Source organism: Chanodichthys erythropterus, chromosome 12 (genome assembly GCF_024489055.1).
Source record: "Chanodichthys erythropterus isolate Z2021 chromosome 12, ASM2448905v1, whole genome shotgun sequence".
Lineage (NCBI taxonomy): Eukaryota > Metazoa > Chordata > Actinopteri > Cypriniformes > Xenocyprididae > Chanodichthys > Chanodichthys erythropterus.
The window spans coordinates 13,746,414-13,764,658 of record NC_090232.1 but is presented as its reverse complement, the minus strand read 5'-3'; the positions used below and the strand labels follow the sequence as shown (position 1 = coordinate 13,764,658).

Sequence of the window (18,245 nt, the reverse complement as noted above, 5' to 3'; positions counted from 1 at the left end):
ACGCAATAAAGTGGGCGAGGCTGTGTCGCGCGGCATCACGGAAGAGAAGGAGTCGTTGTAGTAGAGTGTTGTTGCCATGCCGTCGAAACGCTGTTATTTTCACCCCGATTGCAAGTCTTTTGTGTTTGGCCTTCCTAGGGACACTGGACTTCGGGAACAATGGTTAAAATTTATATTTAATTCTGTTCCTGACCATTATAATCCTAATTTAGCTGTCTGTGCTACACATTTCACGCAAGGTAGCTTCCAGAATGTAAACGAGTTCAAAGCTGGATTTGCACGAAGGTTATTATTGAAAGATGGAGCAGTCCCCACTTTAAAAGATGAAGCTGCTGTTTTTGGGGCCCAACCTGTAAGTATATTTTATTGTTTGTACATATTTTAAATGTATAGTTTCTGTTGCTATTTTTGGTTACATCAAGGATGTAAACAAAGACCAACGTGGTTTGGCTTCGCTAGCCAGTTAGCTTTTTCTACAAACACCAACAAACTTATGTAATCACACCAGCGAACTTCTGATGGCGATTCTGTTATCAGTGTACCACATCACATGCTCGTTCAGCTACAGGCATGCAAAACACGGCTCTGTGTTTGGTTTGATTTGGTCAGTGCAGTAAAGGCATGGTTAGGTTTTGTAATGGGCTCATAGTTTAAGCGAAAGATATTTGGCTTCACTCTTTCTATAATGACAAAAGGTAACTGTGTTATACAGTCAGTAGCTATCCTTGCAGAAATGCACTCTGTATTGAAATACATCTTTATTACTGCTATCTGGGTCTGATTCGGGCTCAAATTGATATGGCAATAATGACGCCATTATTTACATTTTCACTGAAACGCATGTAACTATTGCCTGAAATGGTAAGGGGCGTGGCGTTTCCGGGATAACGTGCACTAAGCGCTTCAGCAAATCACAATACACTGGGCCAGCTAACCAGTCTGAGCCCATTGCATATTTCGGAGGGCGTGGTGTCATGGAACCAGGAAGTCAACCGGTCGCTCAAATGACAATTGAGACAGCGGTGTAGAATAAAGATAAAATATATGAAAAAAGGGCGTTTTAAAAAAAAAAACGAAGCATGAAGACATGTTAAACTGCGCACCACCCCTTTAATGAACATTTGAAATATTCAATGATAATATCTAAAATACATAATTTTACGATAGAAAGTGTAATCTTTGTTGATAAAAATGCTCTAACAGAGCACAACAATGTTGATTACAACAATGTTTACCAGGTGCTGTAAAGAGAACTTATATGTTCTGTCATTATGAGAAGTAGTATGTGAAATTAGGACCAATTTACTCTAATTTCCTGTTAACCCTAGATGTAAAGAGGTGCACTTTAAAATTATGAATCATATACATTTGCAAGAAAAAGTATGTGAACCACTTGCAGAATCTGTGAAAATTTGATTTTTTTTTTTTTTTTTTTAAACAAGAGATATCATACAAAATGCATGTTATTTTTTATTTAGTACTGTCCTGAGTAAGATATTTTATATAAAAGATGTTTACATATAATCCATAAGACAAAAAATAGCTGAATTTATTAAAATTACCCCATTCAAAAGTATGTGAACCCTTGATTATTAATACTGTTATACTATTATATCGTAAGATCCTTTTCTTTTTAAGTAAGTTCACCCAAAAATGAAATTTCTGTCATTTATTACTCACCCCTCATGCTGTTCCACACCCGTAAGACCTTTGTTAATCTTCGGAACACAAATTAAGATATTTTAGTTGAAATCCGATGGCTCCGTGACACTTCCTCTCTCAAGATCCATTACTAAAAAAATATTTTTAAATGAGTTCATGTGAGTACAGTTGTTCAATATTAATATTATAAAGCGACGAGAATATTTTTGGAGCGTTAAAAAAACAAAATAATGAGTTATGTAGTGATGTCCAATTTCAAAACACTACTTCAGGAAGCTTGGAGTGTTATAAATCAGCATGTCGAATCAGCGGTTCGGAGCACCAAAGTCACGTGATTTCAGTAGTTTGACACGCGATCCGAATCATGATTTGATACGCTGATTCATAATGCTCCAAAGCTTCCTGAAGCAACAAATATCAACAAAAATATCTTAATTTGTGTTCCGAAGATTAACAAAGGTCTTATGGGTGTGGAACGGCATGAGGGTAATGAATGACATTTTCATTTTTGGGTGAACTAACCCTTTAAGGATAAAAAAAAAAAGTATCTTATGATATAAATAATTTGTTGCTTTTGCTGAAATTTTACATACACACATTCAGCCTTTGACTGCCTTTTTGTTGATATTCAACAAGAAATTAATAATAATAAAAAATGCTTCCGCAAACGTAAAAGTCACAGCTTGAAAGGCCCGCCCAGAGGTATAAAAGGAGGCCAGGCACAGGCAGGCTTCAGTGACAGTGTAACCTAGTGCTTTCGGCATGTCGTGGAGACGCTGTGAATTCAAATGCGAAAGCATAACCCATTTATTTGGCCTTCCGAAGACGGAGGAAATTAGAAAGCAGTGGTTACAATTTATATACAACGCTGTTCCTGATCAGTACAGCCCAAAAGTTCGCTTGTGTGCTGCGCATTTTACGAAGGACAGCTTCCTGAACCTGGGAGAATACAATGCCGGTTATACACAAAGACTACTTCTAAAAAATGGAGCAGTTCCCACTTTGGTCGGACAATCTGGCGCTTCTGAATCAAAGCGTGTAAGTAAATTTGACTAGTTGTTGAAGTATCTGCTAGTGACTGTTCAAACGTTAATATGTGTGCCCAGTTGTTCATGACACACGTTGGGGCTATATTACAGAAACTTCCTATCTTAACATTTGACTTAATGTTTGGGTAAAAGTCGAAAAAAGAAATTACCCCAGTAGGATGCTAGAATGTTTCTGTCCTATAGCCTGTGGTCTTTTAAAACGAACCGAACAATTGAACGTTGTTGTTTGCGTATGTGTCTTAGCACATGAGTTGCATACATACTATAGGCTTCAAGGTAAAGTATGTTGTTAACGCGAGAAGTTTTAATTGTCTCTAGTCAACAATGCCACTCATGCGATGCATGGGCAACGACACTATTTGATTTGAGTGCTAAAAGGTAGGACATTTTATACAGAACTGGAATTTAAAAATAACATGAAAACGAGATTACAATGTTTTGTGGTTTGTTTATATTACCTAACACATGCGCTAGCCACAACATATATCACGAGGAACAGAAATGGGGGGCGGAGCTTATACAGTTAAAGGGATAGTTCACTAAACTAACCATTCAATAGTGTTCAATAGCTTCCTAAAAAATATTGCTCATTGTACATGGTATATTATGCATTTATGAACATAAGTGGCCTTATTTAAAAGCATTGTAATTATATATTGTAGATATCAATCCAATCAAAATCCATGTGAAAATTGCTCATATATAAAATAATATAAGAAAATTATAATAAAAGAAAATTACTTGTATGTGTAGCATTAAATTATTAAAGGTGCCCTAGAATTAAAAATTGAATTTACCTTGGCATAGTTAAATAACAAGAGTTCAGTACATGGAAATGACATACAGTGAGTCTCAAACTCCATTTTTTCCTCCTCATATAAATCTCATTTGTTTAAAAGACCTCCGAAGAACAGGCGAATCTCAACATGACACCGACTGTTACGTAACAGTCGGGCTCATTAATATGTATACCCCCAATATTTGCATATGCCAGCTCATGTTTAAGGCATTACACAAGGGCAGCCAGTATTAACGTCTGGATGTGCACAGCTGAATCATCAGACTAGGTAAGCAAGCAAGAACAATAGCGAAAATGGCAGATGGAGCAATAATAACTGACATGATCCATGATATCATGATATTTTTAGTGATATTTGTGAATTGTCTTTCTAAATGTTTCGCTAGCATGTTGTTAATGTACTGTTAAATGTGGTTAAAGTTACCATCGTTTCTTACTGTATTCACGGAGACAAGAGCCGTCGTTATTTTCATTATTAAACCCTTCCAGTCTGTATAATTCATAAACACAACTTCATTCTTTTTAAATCTCTCCAACAGTGTAGCATTAGCCGTTAGCCACGGAGCACAGCCTCAAACTCATTCAGAATCAAATGTAAACAATTTAACCGTATACAATACTCACATAATCCGACACATGCATGCAGCATGCATGACGAACACTTTGTAAAGATCCATTTTCAGGGTTATATTAGCTGTGTGAACTTTGTTTATGCAATGATAGAGTCGAGAGCTCGGGAGGGGGCGGAGAGAATGAGCATTTCTAATTATGCCCCAAAATGGGCAGTTAAAAAAATTAATTTAAAAAAATCTATGCTGTATTTTGAGCTGAAACTTCACAGACACATTCAGGGGACACCTTAGACTTATGTTACATCTTGTAAAAAAAAAAAAAAAAAAAAAACGTTCAATGGCACCTTTAACTGCTGCTGCTGGTCTGAAACTGTATACTATTGCTAGCCACTGATTCGTTCTTTGCTCTCCTAATATTCAGCAGCAAATATCCGCAATGATTGATCTTCAGTACTCTCTTCAGTACTCTCTGATGGCTCCAAAGAAAAGTACAGAGAATGGTGTGGAGGACAGAACAGGCAGTAGTGATGAAGATACGGATATCTGTGACCGGGACAGTGTGGCCAGCAGTGTGGACAGCACAGCAGAGGAAATGTTTCTGGATGGACTTGACTCAATTCTAGATCAGTAAGTTTTTCTACACATTTTCTTGATAGATTTTAAAGTATTTTAGTGCTTATTCACGTGAGTTGAATATTATGTTTGAAAAACAATTTTTTTTTTTTACTTATTACAATACAAATATACTTTGATATAACAGCAGTTGAAGTAAGTGAGTGGGGTTTGATGGAAATATTGTTGATTCAGAGTAAATAATCCTGTAACAATGTTCATAGTTCAGGTAAAGCCCAAAGTATACTTCAGCCGTCCGTGTTCGTGCACCGTCCGCATGATGTTATTTTCGTCATCCGGAGGGCTCCACACACCCTGTCCCAGATGGCACAGTTCATGTGCACTTGTCACATGAGTGTCCCATCTGTCATTTAAGCTTAAAGAAGGCTGCTCGTGAGCGCCCCCTTTGTGGCTGCTATGCACCCTTGATGCACACTTCTGCTGAGCCTGCAAGACTGTGAGCTACGCAGAGGACTTTACCCGGCAGTCAAAGCGGCATTACGTCATGAAAGTGCGGACTCGGAGGAAGACAATGAGGGTTTAGGTTGCCAAATTTCGAGACCGCGTGGACAGTGCGCGTGCTGCAGCGCATGCACAAGCAGGACAGAAGAGTCCACTAGGCTGGCATTACGCATGCGTATTATGCACAGTGTGTAGTCGTCGAAGAAGAGTGTGGAAAGAGCAATTCAAAAACAAGACGAGTAAACTTAGAAGCATGTCCTTCTCCATTGTTTTTGATTCTTGTTCTCTTGGTGTATCTTCTGAACTATGTTGCAATGGTGGATGCACTATTTTTCTTCTCTGATCCTGCCCAGTGAATATCCCTTTGATGACACAATGTCTGGTAGAGTATAGAAAAAAACTGTACTGCGCATGTGTTGAGCTCACTCATCCGTGTGTATCCATGGTTTTGTATACTTTGAAAGATGCAAGATGCGTCCGGGCAGGGAAAGTGAAGTTTACTTCACTTTCCGCGCCCGGACGTGTCAGTTTTGTGAGTTATTTGAAAGTCCAGTCTCTATACACTACATAGCGCTTCATGGCCATTAAATAGATAGAGCAGCTGTTTCAGAAATGCATCGGTATGGCGTTTTTTAAAAAATGCATATCGGTCTCGAAATTAAAACCGGTATGAACTGGTGTACCGTCCAGCACTAGATTGACTGACTCAATTTCTTCTCTTTGACAAGTGGATTAGAAACAGAAATTGCACAGCACTGCTTTGTGAATTGGGTAACCACTGTATTTCTGCTTTTCTTTACTGTGGGAAAGTAAATTTGCATGTCTATTCATCCTGTCTTCCATTTTTTGGAAAACAGACAAATTGAATACAAATTGAGTATTTGTGTTGGTGTAAACTGTCCTCTAGTCAGCAGAGTTGTGAAGTATATTGCTAATTCTGGGGGGGTTTCCTTTTGTGTCATGCAATAGACCTTCACCTGACCTCTACCCACCAGAGGAGGACTGTGATTCAGAGGCCAGTCAACAGCAGAGAAAGAGATTCCGTCTGTCTTCCCCATCTTCTGCTGCTGATGGAGGTGGCAGAGAGAGTGGAAATTATAATTTATCTGGTGTATCATCAGAAAGGTGGCACAATTCAGATGAAGCGGATGTTGAACCGTTTCAGCTGGACTTCAGTCCTGTCCAAGAACCTGGGCCAAAGTTTTTACCGAGTAAGTGCAGCAGTCCTCTGCAGTTTTTTCAACTGTTGTTTTCAAAAACAATGTTGCAGACCATTGTAGGGCACACAAATGGCTATGGAGCCAAATGCCAAGAGAGAAAGGGCAAGGTGTGGGAAAACATTTGTCAAAATGACTTGAAGTCATACATAGCACTGGTCATTTACATGGGCATGTTCAAGTGCTCTTCACTAGCTGACTATTGGAGTGTGTCCCAGCACTTCAGTCTGTCCTTTCCTGCAAAAATCATGTCTTACCAGAAATTTAGGTCAATCTCCAAAGCTCTTCATCTAAGTGACAGCAGGGAGGATGAGATTAACAACATTAGGAGGGGAACAGCAGCCTATGAACGGCTGGGTAAAATTCAACCCCTGTATCAAGTCATTAGGGAGGCCTGCAAGACGTTTTTTCATCCCTTCCAGAACATCACCATTGTTGAAAGAATGGTGACATCGGAGGCTAGAACTGGAGTCAAGCGATGCATGAAAAACGAATCTCCAAACATGGGGTACAAACTCTTTGCACTGACAGACTGCAGCTGCGGCTATACATGGGACTTCTTTGTTTACGAGGGGAAGTCATGTACGTCACAGAGCGAGGGCTTGAGTTACGAGTCCGTTATGGCATTGGTGGATGAAAATATGTTGGGCTCTGGGTACAAACTGTTTGTAGACAAATTTTACACCAGTCCCACACTCTTCAGGGATCTCTTGTGTAAAAAGATCTGGGCTTGTGGCCCTGTTTGGGCAAACAGGGCAGGTTTCCCAAAAACGACTAGGAACAGATTGCCAAGGAACGCTCCACGCGGCACCATGCGTTGGATTAGGAACAACAAGCTCCTGTTTGTTGAGTGGAAAGACTCACAGGAAATGCAAATGTGTTCCACCTTCCACAAAGCCTATAAAGGTGATACTGTGCAGAGGAAGATGAAGGGCGACGCACATCGAACCCTTGTGGAGGTCCCCATTCCAGCTGTGGTGTTGGACTACAACAAGTAAGTAAAATGTATTCCGATATAAACTCACAATTGTGAGAAACAAGCTTCCATAATTTGCTCTATTTATCTGTTTAGAGTTTGAAATATACATTTTATATTTCCACATAGGAACATGGAGGCAGTGGATCTATCCAATTGCATTACTGGACATTACAGAGCTCTACATAAACCAAAAAAATGGTATCACTGTGTGTTTTATCACTTTTTGGACATCACCATAGAGAATGCATTCATCATACAGGAACTAATGGCCAAGAGAAAGAACATGAAGCCTTTGACCCGCAAGGCATTCTTGGAGGTGCTTATTTTGGAGCTCGCAGACATGGGTCCTAAGGATTCTGCACCAGTTTCCTCTGCTCCCTCTTTAGCGGTTTCTCTGTAGTTCCCTCTTCATTCCACAAGCCAAAGCACATCACACCAGACAACACTGGAAGAACTGTGAAGTTTTTTGATCCCCGAGAGGGGCTGTTTCAATGATTGGCATGGGGAAAAAAAAAAAAGGATTTGGATTTATGGCTTCTGTGAAAGTAAAATTGTTAAGGGTTGTTTTTTTAACCCACTTGATTCCAATAGAGTGGTGCAGGTATGGCGTCAGAACCCAGAAGTCTAATTCGCAGCTGGTTCCTTCAAGATTTTCCTATGGGGTTATATAATATATATAACATAGGAAAATCTCGAGGGAACCAGCGTCATAACCTGCACCGCTCTTATCAGGAAATTACTTTTTTTTTTTTTTTTTTTTTTTGTTACATTGTAAAGTGGAATAAATATATTTTGAATGGTATTAAATTATCTACATTTTATGTAGGTTGTTGGTTTACATGTATGCATTTAAAGTCCTCAAATGGTCATCTAGAATATAAACATTGGCAAGGGAAATGTTTCACTGGCATTTAAATCAGAATATGGTCAAATCTGTCACTTTGGTACCAATGTCATTTTGTAGGTTATTTTGAGCCAACCTGGTGGTTTATAATGCCACCTATTTTAATTCCACATATATTTTTCTGTCACAGAGATTCTCCTGAATTCTCCTTCTATTTTTTTGTGTGTGCGTGTGCGCATGCGCAGTACAGCATTTCATCGCAGGAGGAAAGTTTGACTTCATGCATCACCAAAACCTCATCCACAGAAACTGAAGCTATGGCTGAAATATTACAAATAAAGCCTTCTGGAAATTTATTTACGACTTGGTTTTAATACTTTTTCAATAAAGCATGCAAAAAGTTTTATTTCGAAAGATTTAAATTAAGAAATAAGAAACCGTTATTATTACCAATGGATTCTTTGAATATAAAGTTCAAAAGAACAGCATTTATTTGAAATAGAATATTTTGTAACATTATAAATGTATTTACTGTCACATTTTATCAATTTAATGCATGCTTGCTGAATAAAAGTATTAATTTCTTTCCAAAAAAATGTAGAAAATTCTCACTAACGTCAAACTTTTGAACTTTTGCATTGTTTAAAAAAAATCAAAGTTGAAGAATAAAGGGAGTTATTGAAAGAACCGATTCAGAACTGACTGAAACGAATACTATCCAGGTACAGAACTGCAGGACAGAAGTGAGGGGCGGAGTTTTCACATGGATTTTGATCTGATCGATATCTACAATATTTAACATCAATACATTTAATAAAGTCACTTTTCTGTTCATGCATGCATAAGATACATCTTTCTCAAGGTTGGCAGCCTCCCGGGTCGAAGCAGAGAGCTGTTCTTGCCACAGAGTCCTTGTAGCGTAAATGCATTTTATGATTTAGTTTCCAGGCTTACCTGATCTTCTGTTTGCATGACAAAAGCCACTTTCAGTGCCAATACTTTATTGAGCTCAATCAGTTGGGTATATAAGAAAAGGTTGTAGCATATGGTACAACCAAAACTACACCAAAATGTCCATGTGAATTCCTTTCCTTCATGAAATACTAATCAGTTCATATAGTTGGACATTTAAAATTGCATTGCCAAACAATGAATGTGGATGTGAGAGAACATGGCAGTCATATTCCAAATCTTTGAACATTGCACACAAGTATGGTGTATTATCATTATTAAAGCTCAACAACATTCACTTTGATTAAACAGAAAAGTGACATTTTGTAAAACAGCTCCTGATCCACAGAAAACAAATACAGGTCAATCATGCAGATTTAGTACAACAAATTGATGACTACTTGTCTGGTATGCATAATACAGCTTTTTTTAAATCATTTTCATGGATGTGTACAAAGAAAAAAAACTTTTCCAGTTTTAGTACATCGTTGTCTTGTAAAAATAAGTAACTTTCTTCTGTGGATCACAAAAGACATTTAGAAATTCATACAAATATTTCTTCTCTGGTTCACTTGTATTGGCTATATATCAAACACTGAGATTAATCTGACCTCTGACATCCCTGTGAGAGATTCAGAGCAAGTGAACCTTAATCAACAACAGTGTGGACGCCTGAAATGATCAACCGCTTTAAACAACAGAATATTTATTGAGACATTCAAAGAGCCTTGTGTACACATCTGATACTTACAGGTAAGTGATAGAAATATAAGAGAGATTGAGCTGAACAGGTTTCTAATGGAAGTGATCTGGTTTAGTTGGGTTTATATCAAACTGGAATAAGTTTAAGAGTGGTAAATACACAACGACTTTAACTGTCTACTGCACTGAAATGGAATTAGAATTGTAAAATTGTAAAAAAGACTTATTTTGTCACTCAACAGAAAGACTAAAGAGACAAGACGTATAAATGACCTGCAGCTGAAAAGTACATTTACATTAAACAAGCTGAAAATGACTTGACCATATAACTTTTGTGGAGAGATGTATCTATTTTATATACGGATATATATTTTTGTTAGAAAATATCACTTGTACTTTAATCTAAACAGCAGGTCAGAGTTCAGATTGTTCAATGAGGTTATGAGTCACTGTGTTTAACAAATCATCACTATCAATTATTATGAGATTTAACTAATATATATTAAGTGGTCATGATCCAAACTGGTTTTAAGTTTGAAAAATACAGTTACTTGACCAATGTGTTGTTCAATTTTCAAACATATGCAAAAAAGCAAACATACATTACACATCAATGTTGTACAAAACAGACATCTAACTGCACAACATGAAATGACAAAATACCAATATATCAATAAATAGGATCTAACAGAAAAAGCCAGGGGAAAAAGATAAGTTTTTAAAAGAGATTTAAAAGACACCAGTGTGGAGGATGTTCTAATATTCAAAGGCAAAGTGTTCCAGAGCCTCAGAGCCATCATTGCGAAAGCGTGATCGCCCCAAAATTTACGTTTAGACATAGAGTTTCTGGTCAGAGGAACTAAGTGATCTGGATGGTGAGTATAGTTTTAACAAATCTAAAAGTAGTGCAAGCCATATAAAGATTTAAAAGCAACAACAAAATCTTAAAATCAATCCTATAAAGGACTGGCAGCCAATCTTAAGAAGACAGAATAGGAGTAATATGGTCCTGTTTCTGAGAGCCTGTCAACTATCTCGATGCAGCATTTTGGATAATTTGCAGTCGTGATAAAGTGGACTGACTAATCCCTACGTACAGGGAATTTCAGTTGTCCAGATATGAAGACATGAAAGTATGCATCACTCTCTCGAAATCATAAAACAACAAAAATGGCTTCACCTTTGCCAGTGTTCTTAATTAAAAAATAAACCCTGATTTTGTCAAATTTTAATGAATCATCAAGTTAATTTTAAGTATACTTAGAAAAATTAAAATATATAAAAGTAAATGAAAGTAAAAATAAAATTCAAGTATATTTAAAGTATACTTTATGTAGTAAGTGCTTTACATAAAAAAGGAAATTAAAATCATAAAATAATCACAACAGATGCCTAAGAAATAAAAATATGTATAACAAATAAAAATAAAATAGATAATAAAAAATATTAAAATTATTACTATACTTGTAGTATACTAGTAAGTGTACTATTTCAGTACTTGGGACTAAATTGGTCCACTTGTTAGTGTATAAAAATTACACATTTAAGGGGGACACCCTACGGTCTCGTGGACCTAACGGACACGCGCAGTGGCACGGCAGTGTGCTATTTGGGATTCAGCCAAATCTATTGTTTCTGCTTCTTCTTGGGCAGTGTTTTAAACCAGATATTCTATATACTTTTAGAATATGCGTAATAGTGCCCCTTACTATAGTGAACAGTGAAACTACAGTGAAAACATGGATTGCCAGAAATTTCTGTCAATGGCAGGGAATGAGTTAAGTAGATTTTAAGTAAATTCCTATGTACACTATCAGTGGGATGCGCAAAAAAAAAAAAAAAAAACAATACTCAGAATTGGGAACATGTATCTTTATGAATCAATATTTTCTAACATTGTATTTATAGGCTAATCTATCAAAAGAGTAAACACAACTACAAACCAAGTATACTTAGAATACTTAATTATACTTTTAAGTATACCTCAAGTATACCACCTGCATGTAATTACATCTGTAATTAATTTCTGTAATTACATTTATAATTACACTGTTGACCCATCCCTTACACCTTACCCCTACCTTTAAACCTACCCATACCACCAAACCTGTCCCTAACCTTACCCATACCCCACCTCAATAGCTGCAAATGTGTTTTGCAATTCAATATGAACCCAATAAGTACACTGTACTTGTTTTTTGATGTAAGTACATGGTAGTTAAGGCCACTTAATATAAAGTGGGACCAATACTATTCAATAAATAGTCAAGTATACTTAAGCTTAATTTTAAGTATTTTTCTGAGAAGTTCATTAAAATTAGTCTGAAAGTATACTTTCTTACTTTTAGTTTAAAAGTGTGTTGTCTTGTTACCTTGTTAGTCCTTGTGTTTCTCTTGTTGCTTTGTCAGTCGATGTTTGGTGTAGCGTGTGGGTGGTTCCTGGTTCCTTCATTGTGTGCTTTATGTGTGTCCAAACTTTAGACTAGTAGTGTAGATTTATCATCATCATTTCTCTTTCCAGTCATGTCATCTTCAGTGGTCCACTGACTGAGGAGCTTCAGTGCTCTATATGTCTGAACGTGTTCACTGATCCAGTCCGCACTCCATGTGGACACAACTTCTGCAAGACCTGTCTGAATAAACACTGGGACGACAACCAGACCTGCAACTGTCCATACTGTAAAGAAACATTCAAGCATTGACCTGATATCAAGATGAATACCACACTCCAAGAGCTCGTAGATCACTATAAAAAGAAAAGTCCTGAGAAAAAAACTGAAGTTCTGTGTGACATCTGTGAGGAAATAAAGCTGAAAGCCCTGAAGTCGTGTCTGGTGTGTCAGAGCTCTTACTGTGAATCTCACCGGGAGTGTCATTTGAGAGAGGCAGCTTTAAAGAAACACAACTTAATCACTCCTGCGAGTAATCTGGAGGACTATGTCAGAAACATGAGAGACCTCTGGAGCTGTTCTGTAGAGATGATCAGACAATGTTGTGTCTGTCCTGCACTGACGGAGATCACAAGAACCACATAACTGTTTTTTTAAGAAGAGGAGAGTGAAGCGAAGAAGGTATAAGTTACTAACAAAGCTGATTTTAAAGGGCTCGTATCATGACAAATCATATGTTTTTTGATTTTGTGAAATAAATTAATCAATTATGAAAACATATTGCGTGTTGTTCTGTGTCTATAGACTCAACTGATGAAGACACAGAAAGATGTGCAGCAGGTGATCGACAGAATCAATAAGATTCAAGAAGTCAAACACTCAGCAGCAGTCAGAAAAGTGAGTTTAAATTAAATATTTATTATACATCATTTAGTTTTGATCCAACAGCACTGGGAGTTTTCAATGTTTGCATCACTCTGTGTTTGTTCCATACATGTCTGTGTTTTAGTGGTGGGGATTTTGACCCTTATTCATTTCCTATATAATTTCAATCATGGTTGAGTGTTTCTTTGCTGAATCTTTGAAAGAAATGTATTTTATCATTAATTTATTCCAGGTATTCCTTAAATATCTTGTTTTTGATTGACAAAAATCATTATGTTCATTTTTTCTTTCTTACTTTATAAACAAACACAGTTTTTGTCTGTCTACATCAATTTTACACACATGGGTCAAAAATGACCCGTATTAATTTCCTATGTAATTTCAGTCATGACTGAGTGTTTCTTCGCTGAATCTTTGAAAGAAATTTATTTTATCATTTATTTATTTCAGGTATTACTTAAATATCTTGTTTTTGATTTTCTACAAATAATTATGTTTATTTTTCTTTCTTACTTTATAAACAAACACAGTTTCTACATCAATTTTACACACATGGGTCAAAAATGACCCGTATTCATTTCCTATGTAATTTCAGTCATGACTGAGTGTTTCTTCACTGAATCTTTGAAAGAAATGTATTTTGTAATTTATTTATTCCAGGTATTCCTTAAATATCTTGTTTTTGATTTTAACAAATCATTGTGTTTATTTTTTCTTTCTTTTTTTCATAAACAAACACAGGTTTTGTATTTCTACATCAATTTTACACACATGGGTCAAAAATTACCCATATAGAAACCTTTGCAAATTTTCGCAAGAAGGAACATATTTACTGTAGACAACTGTTCATCCGCCACACATTTCATGTCTCAACATGGCTGCTTTTGTATATTTGATGGATGAAAGACATATTATATTTCATATAATAGGCTGTATATTATATTTCATAATTTGTATTTTTTGTCATAAACCAATGCTACTGGTCACCTTTTACATCTATCAGTGTTCCTGAAAAGTAACAGTTTTGAACAAGGTTTCTGTCCAACAGTGAAAATATATAATAAGTGTATCGATCAACAGTGATTTTGAATTTCTTTATCTAGAGTGTTAATGGCTGTCCTCAACAGAACTGAGGTGGATGATGACATCACTGTAAAAAAAGCTGAAAGTGTACTTTGCGAACAGTCAAACGCAATTTAAATGTGCATGTGCAGCGTTTCACATACACAGTTACAGAAATCCGGCGGAAATTATAAAAAGTTAAAAAAATCTGTATGCTGACCCTCACGTACACATAAAAAGTGAAGTATACGTTGGCCTTTAGAAAGGTAATGACACACACATTCAAAAAAATTCATTCAAAAAGAAAGGAAAAATTAAAATAAGGATTTGGTTATTGAGTAATAGATGGAATAATGAATGATAAAATTAATTTATTGTAATATATGCGATATAGAAAATAACTAATTCGGGTCACTTTTGACTCATGTTGTATTTGTCCAAAACTGTTACATTTCAGGAACGCTAACAGACATAAAGGATGACCAATTGCATTGATTTATGACAAAAAATTAAAAATTATGAAATATATAGCCTAATATACAAAAGTAGCCTTGTTAAGATGTGAAATGTGTGGTAGATGAACAGTTGTCTGCAGTAAATATGTTCCTACTTGCAAAAATTTGCAAATCTTAAAGATTTCTATATGGGTCATTTTTGACCCATGTGTGTAAAATTGATGTAGAAACTGTGTTTGTTTATAAAGTAAGAAAGAAAAATAAACATAATTATTTGTAGAAAATCAAAAACAAGATATTTAAGTAATACCTGAAATAAATAAATGATAAAATAAATTTCTTTCAAAGATTCAGCGAAGAAACACTCAGTCATGACTGAAATTACATAGGAAATGAATATGGGTCATTTTTGACCCATGTGTGTAAAATTGATGTAGACAGACAAAAACTGTGTTTGTTTATAAAGTAAGAAAGAAAAAATGAACATAATGATTTTTTACAATCAAAAACAAGATATTTAAGGAATACCTGGAATAAATGAATGATAAAATACATTTCTTTTAAAGATTCAGCAAAGAAACACTCAACCATGATTGAAATTACATAGGAAATGAATAAGGGTCATTTTTGACCCATGTTGCGCATTAGAAGGGTAGTGATACAAAAATGATTTTTATTAAAAAAGTAAGAAAGAAAAAATTAAAATGAGGATTTGTGATGATCAAAAACAAGTTAATTGAGGAATACCTGGAATACTGAATGATTAAAATAATTTCTTGCAAAGATATAGAAAATAAAAACTCAGCCGGGTCATTTTTGACCCATGTTGTGCATCAAAGGGTTAAGGTTCCCTTTGTAAAGGGTTTATAAAGGTGTTTGTTAATGAGTAATAAGTCATTTACAAATGCATTATAAATCATTAATAATGCAGTTATGACTGCATGAATAAAAAGGGTGACTTCAATGTAATACCTGTCAAATAGTGAGCCGTTTTTAACTCACATGTTATAAAATATATTAACACTTATTTAACCAGATTCCTGGTTTATTTCATGGTGCAGCAAAAATCAGACTATTAGACTGCAGGGTGTTGTATTTGTGGTTTTCTTATTAATATCTTATTAATATATCATGACTGCCACTTTTCTTACCATGTTGCTTACCAGAAGTTTCTGTCTTACCCATGATACTCTTCAAAAAGGTTATGAAGCCGATCTACATCAGTGTATAAAAAAAATGATTTCTTTTTTCTTAAAGATGAAATTCCAACTTTATTTTGAAAATAAAACATAAGATAATAACCATAAAAATGAAAAAATTAATTCCAATATTAGTTAACTGTGAACCTTAATGTAGGGTGGACACTTATGAACCATTTATTCATGAGTTATAAACATTAATAACCTTTGAAAGTGAACCTTAATGTAAAGTGGAAACCTGTGAACCATTTATTAATTAATGAGTTATAAACATTAATAACCTGTGAAAGTGAACCTTGATAGTCAGTTTTTGCTGCATCATGAAATAAGCCAGGAATCTGGTTTTGGGTTAAATAAGTGTTAATAAATACATTTATTAAGCATTTATAACACATGAGTTAAAAATGGCTCACTATTTGGCAGGTATTGCATTAAAGTCACCCTTTTAAATCATGCAGTTATAACTGCATTATTAATGATTTATAATGCATTTGTAAATGACTTATTACTCATTAACAAACACCTTTATAAACCCTTTACAAAGGGAACCTTAATGTAAAGTGTTACCAGGATTTCTCCTCTCTCCTGCTGTAGATTTACTCATCCCTGTCCAACTCTAGAAACACCAGGAACTTGTCTGAGATCAGAATGAAGACCGATGAGTGTCTGGAGACTCTGAGGAGAGCTCTGACTCAACTGAAGGACACTCTACAGGAGAAACTCACGCAAAATGGTATGTCTGTACATACATTGAAAAACATGATGTTGTGCACAAATCTTTCAATGTAACCCCAAAGCTTGTCTATAATTCCTCACATAAAAAAAAATTCAAAGAGCTGATGATGTTTTATTGTCATGTGTCTCTACAGAGCTGAAGAGGATGCGGCAGTATGCAGGTACAGTGTGCTAGATTACATTCATATAGCTACTCACAGCTTCATTATTCCGCTACAGTATGAACTGGATTAAATATTTAAAAAATCATTGTCACAAAATGTTTGTATTGTGAAGTTATGGTTCATATTCTCTGTTTTCTCAGTGGATGTGACACTGGATCCTGATATAGCTCATCCAAACCTCATTCTGTCTGATGATGGAAAACAAGTGAAATGTGGAGACATTTGGCAGGAACTCCCAGACAAACCAGAGAGATTTGAAAAATATGGAATTGTTCTGGGAAAGGAGAGATTCTCCTCAGGGAGATTTTATTTTGAGGTGCAGGTCAAAGGAAACCCTGAATGGGCTTTAGGAGTGGCCAGTGAATCCATTAACAGGAATGGAAAACTCAAACTGAGTCCCAGTAATGGATGCTGGTCTGTGATTCTGAGGAAGGAGAATGAATATAGTGCCTGTGCTAGTCCCTATGTCTCTCTGTGTCTGAAAGTGAAGCCACAGCAGGTCAGTGTGTTTGTGGATTATGAGGACGGTCTGGTCTCCTTTTATGATGTGGAATCCTGCTCTCATATCTACTCTTACACTGGCCAGTCTTTCACTGGAAACCTCTATCCGTTTTTTAGCCCAGAACCTATAATGAAACCGGTAAAAACTCAAGCCCACTGATCATCACACCTGTCAATTACATTAAATGAATTTACACCCCTAATATGAAGATGAAAATGGTTTTTATAATTAAAAATCCAAATTTAAATGCTTGTTTTAGATTTTAAAACATTTCTACGGTTCGCATGTGGTACATAGATTGTATTGCGCCAAAACTAATTTGAGTAAAAGATAGGCCTATAATTCTATTTTTCCAGTTTGTGACAGATGTGAAATAGAAGAGGGATCTTTGTCACACATGTTTTGGTTATGTTCAAAACTGTTTAACTATCTTTGACTTTTTTTCAAAAGCTTTTCAAAAAGAGATCAAGCCTGATCATGGCCTTGTGATTTTGCGCCAAAACTAATTTCAAACTGTATGGCAGCCCTTCCTGAATAAAATATCAGTAATGCTCTTCCTATATTAAGGAAATATTATTTCCTATATCCCCCATCTCCCCGCCCCTTTTTTATTTCTTATTTTTTTATTTTGATTCAGTTGATTACTGTTGCTAAGGTGATTTTGTATTGTTCAGTCACTCTTGCATTTTTTTTCTTTCTTTCTTGGTTTGTATATTATGCAGAAACTCAAAATAATTTTTTTTTTTTTTAAATTTAACAATGTTTCATAAATATTCAAGCCATTTTTTCCCCTCTCATCTCCATAGGACAAATTAAAATGCACCAAATTAATCAAACTATATGGTCAATTGTATTAAGTCTGTTTCTAAATTACAAATTGTTCTGTGATATTACAAAATGAATTCATTACCTTCACTTAAGTTTTTACACACAATTTCATTTAGTTCATTCAAAATAAATTTGTTTAGATGCATCAGCATGATTTACTTGGTTTAGGTCAAATT

At 35.6% G+C, this 18,245-nt stretch overlaps 2 protein-coding genes across 5 annotated transcripts; both read left to right on the top strand.

Annotated features, from left to right (window-relative positions):
* The first annotated feature begins 50 nt into the window (after window positions 1–50).
* Window positions 51–8,886, top strand: LOC137032120 (piggyBac transposable element-derived protein 4-like). 4 transcript variants are annotated; one of them, XM_067403692.1, is made up of 4 exons: window positions 51–352; window positions 4,507–4,709; window positions 6,126–7,367; window positions 7,479–8,885. In XM_067403692.1, exons 1-4 carry the CDS (start codon window positions 77–79, stop codon window positions 7,750–7,752), a joined length of 1,995 nt encoding a protein of 664 aa, XP_067259793.1. In that variant the 5' UTR covers window positions 51–76; the 3' UTR covers window positions 7,753–8,885. The 4 variants fall into 4 exon arrangements, with proteins under 4 accessions (XP_067259793.1, XP_067259792.1, XP_067259794.1 ...); XM_067403691.1 differs by having other exon boundaries at window positions 4,504–4,709; XM_067403693.1 differs by lacking the exon at window positions 51–352 and adding an exon at window positions 2,130–2,700 and having other exon boundaries at window positions 7,479–8,886.
* A 3,677-nt stretch (window positions 8,887–12,563) lies between these two features.
* Window positions 12,564–17,400, top strand: LOC137032310 (zinc-binding protein A33-like). Its single transcript, XM_067404062.1, has 5 exons — window positions 12,564–12,788; window positions 13,044–13,136; window positions 16,435–16,573; window positions 16,710–16,736; window positions 16,880–17,400. Exons 1-5 carry the CDS (start codon window positions 12,564–12,566, stop codon window positions 17,398–17,400), a joined length of 1,005 nt encoding a protein of 334 aa, XP_067260163.1.
* The last annotated feature ends 845 nt before the right edge of the window (window positions 17,401–18,245 follow it).

Coding starts and splice junctions, on each gene's coding strand:
- LOC137032120 (XM_067403691.1), top strand. CDS start 77: ATGCCGTCGAAACGCTGTTATTTTCACCCCGATTGCAAGTCTTTTGTG. Junction 353..4,503: donor CTGTTTTTGGGGCCCAACCT/GTAAGTATATTT, acceptor CCTAATATTCAG/CAGCAAATATCCGCAATGAT. Junction 4,710..6,125: donor CTTGACTCAATTCTAGATCA/GTAAGTTTTTCT, acceptor GTCATGCAATAG/ACCTTCACCTGACCTCTACC.
- LOC137032310 (XM_067404062.1), top strand. CDS start 12,564: ATGAATACCACACTCCAAGAGCTCGTAGATCACTATAAAAAGAAAAGT. Junction 12,789..13,043: donor CGAGTAATCTGGAGGACTAT/GTCAGAAACATG, acceptor CTGTGTCTATAG/ACTCAACTGATGAAGACACA. Junction 13,137..16,434: donor ACTCAGCAGCAGTCAGAAAA/GTGAGTTTAAAT, acceptor CTCCTGCTGTAG/ATTTACTCATCCCTGTCCAA.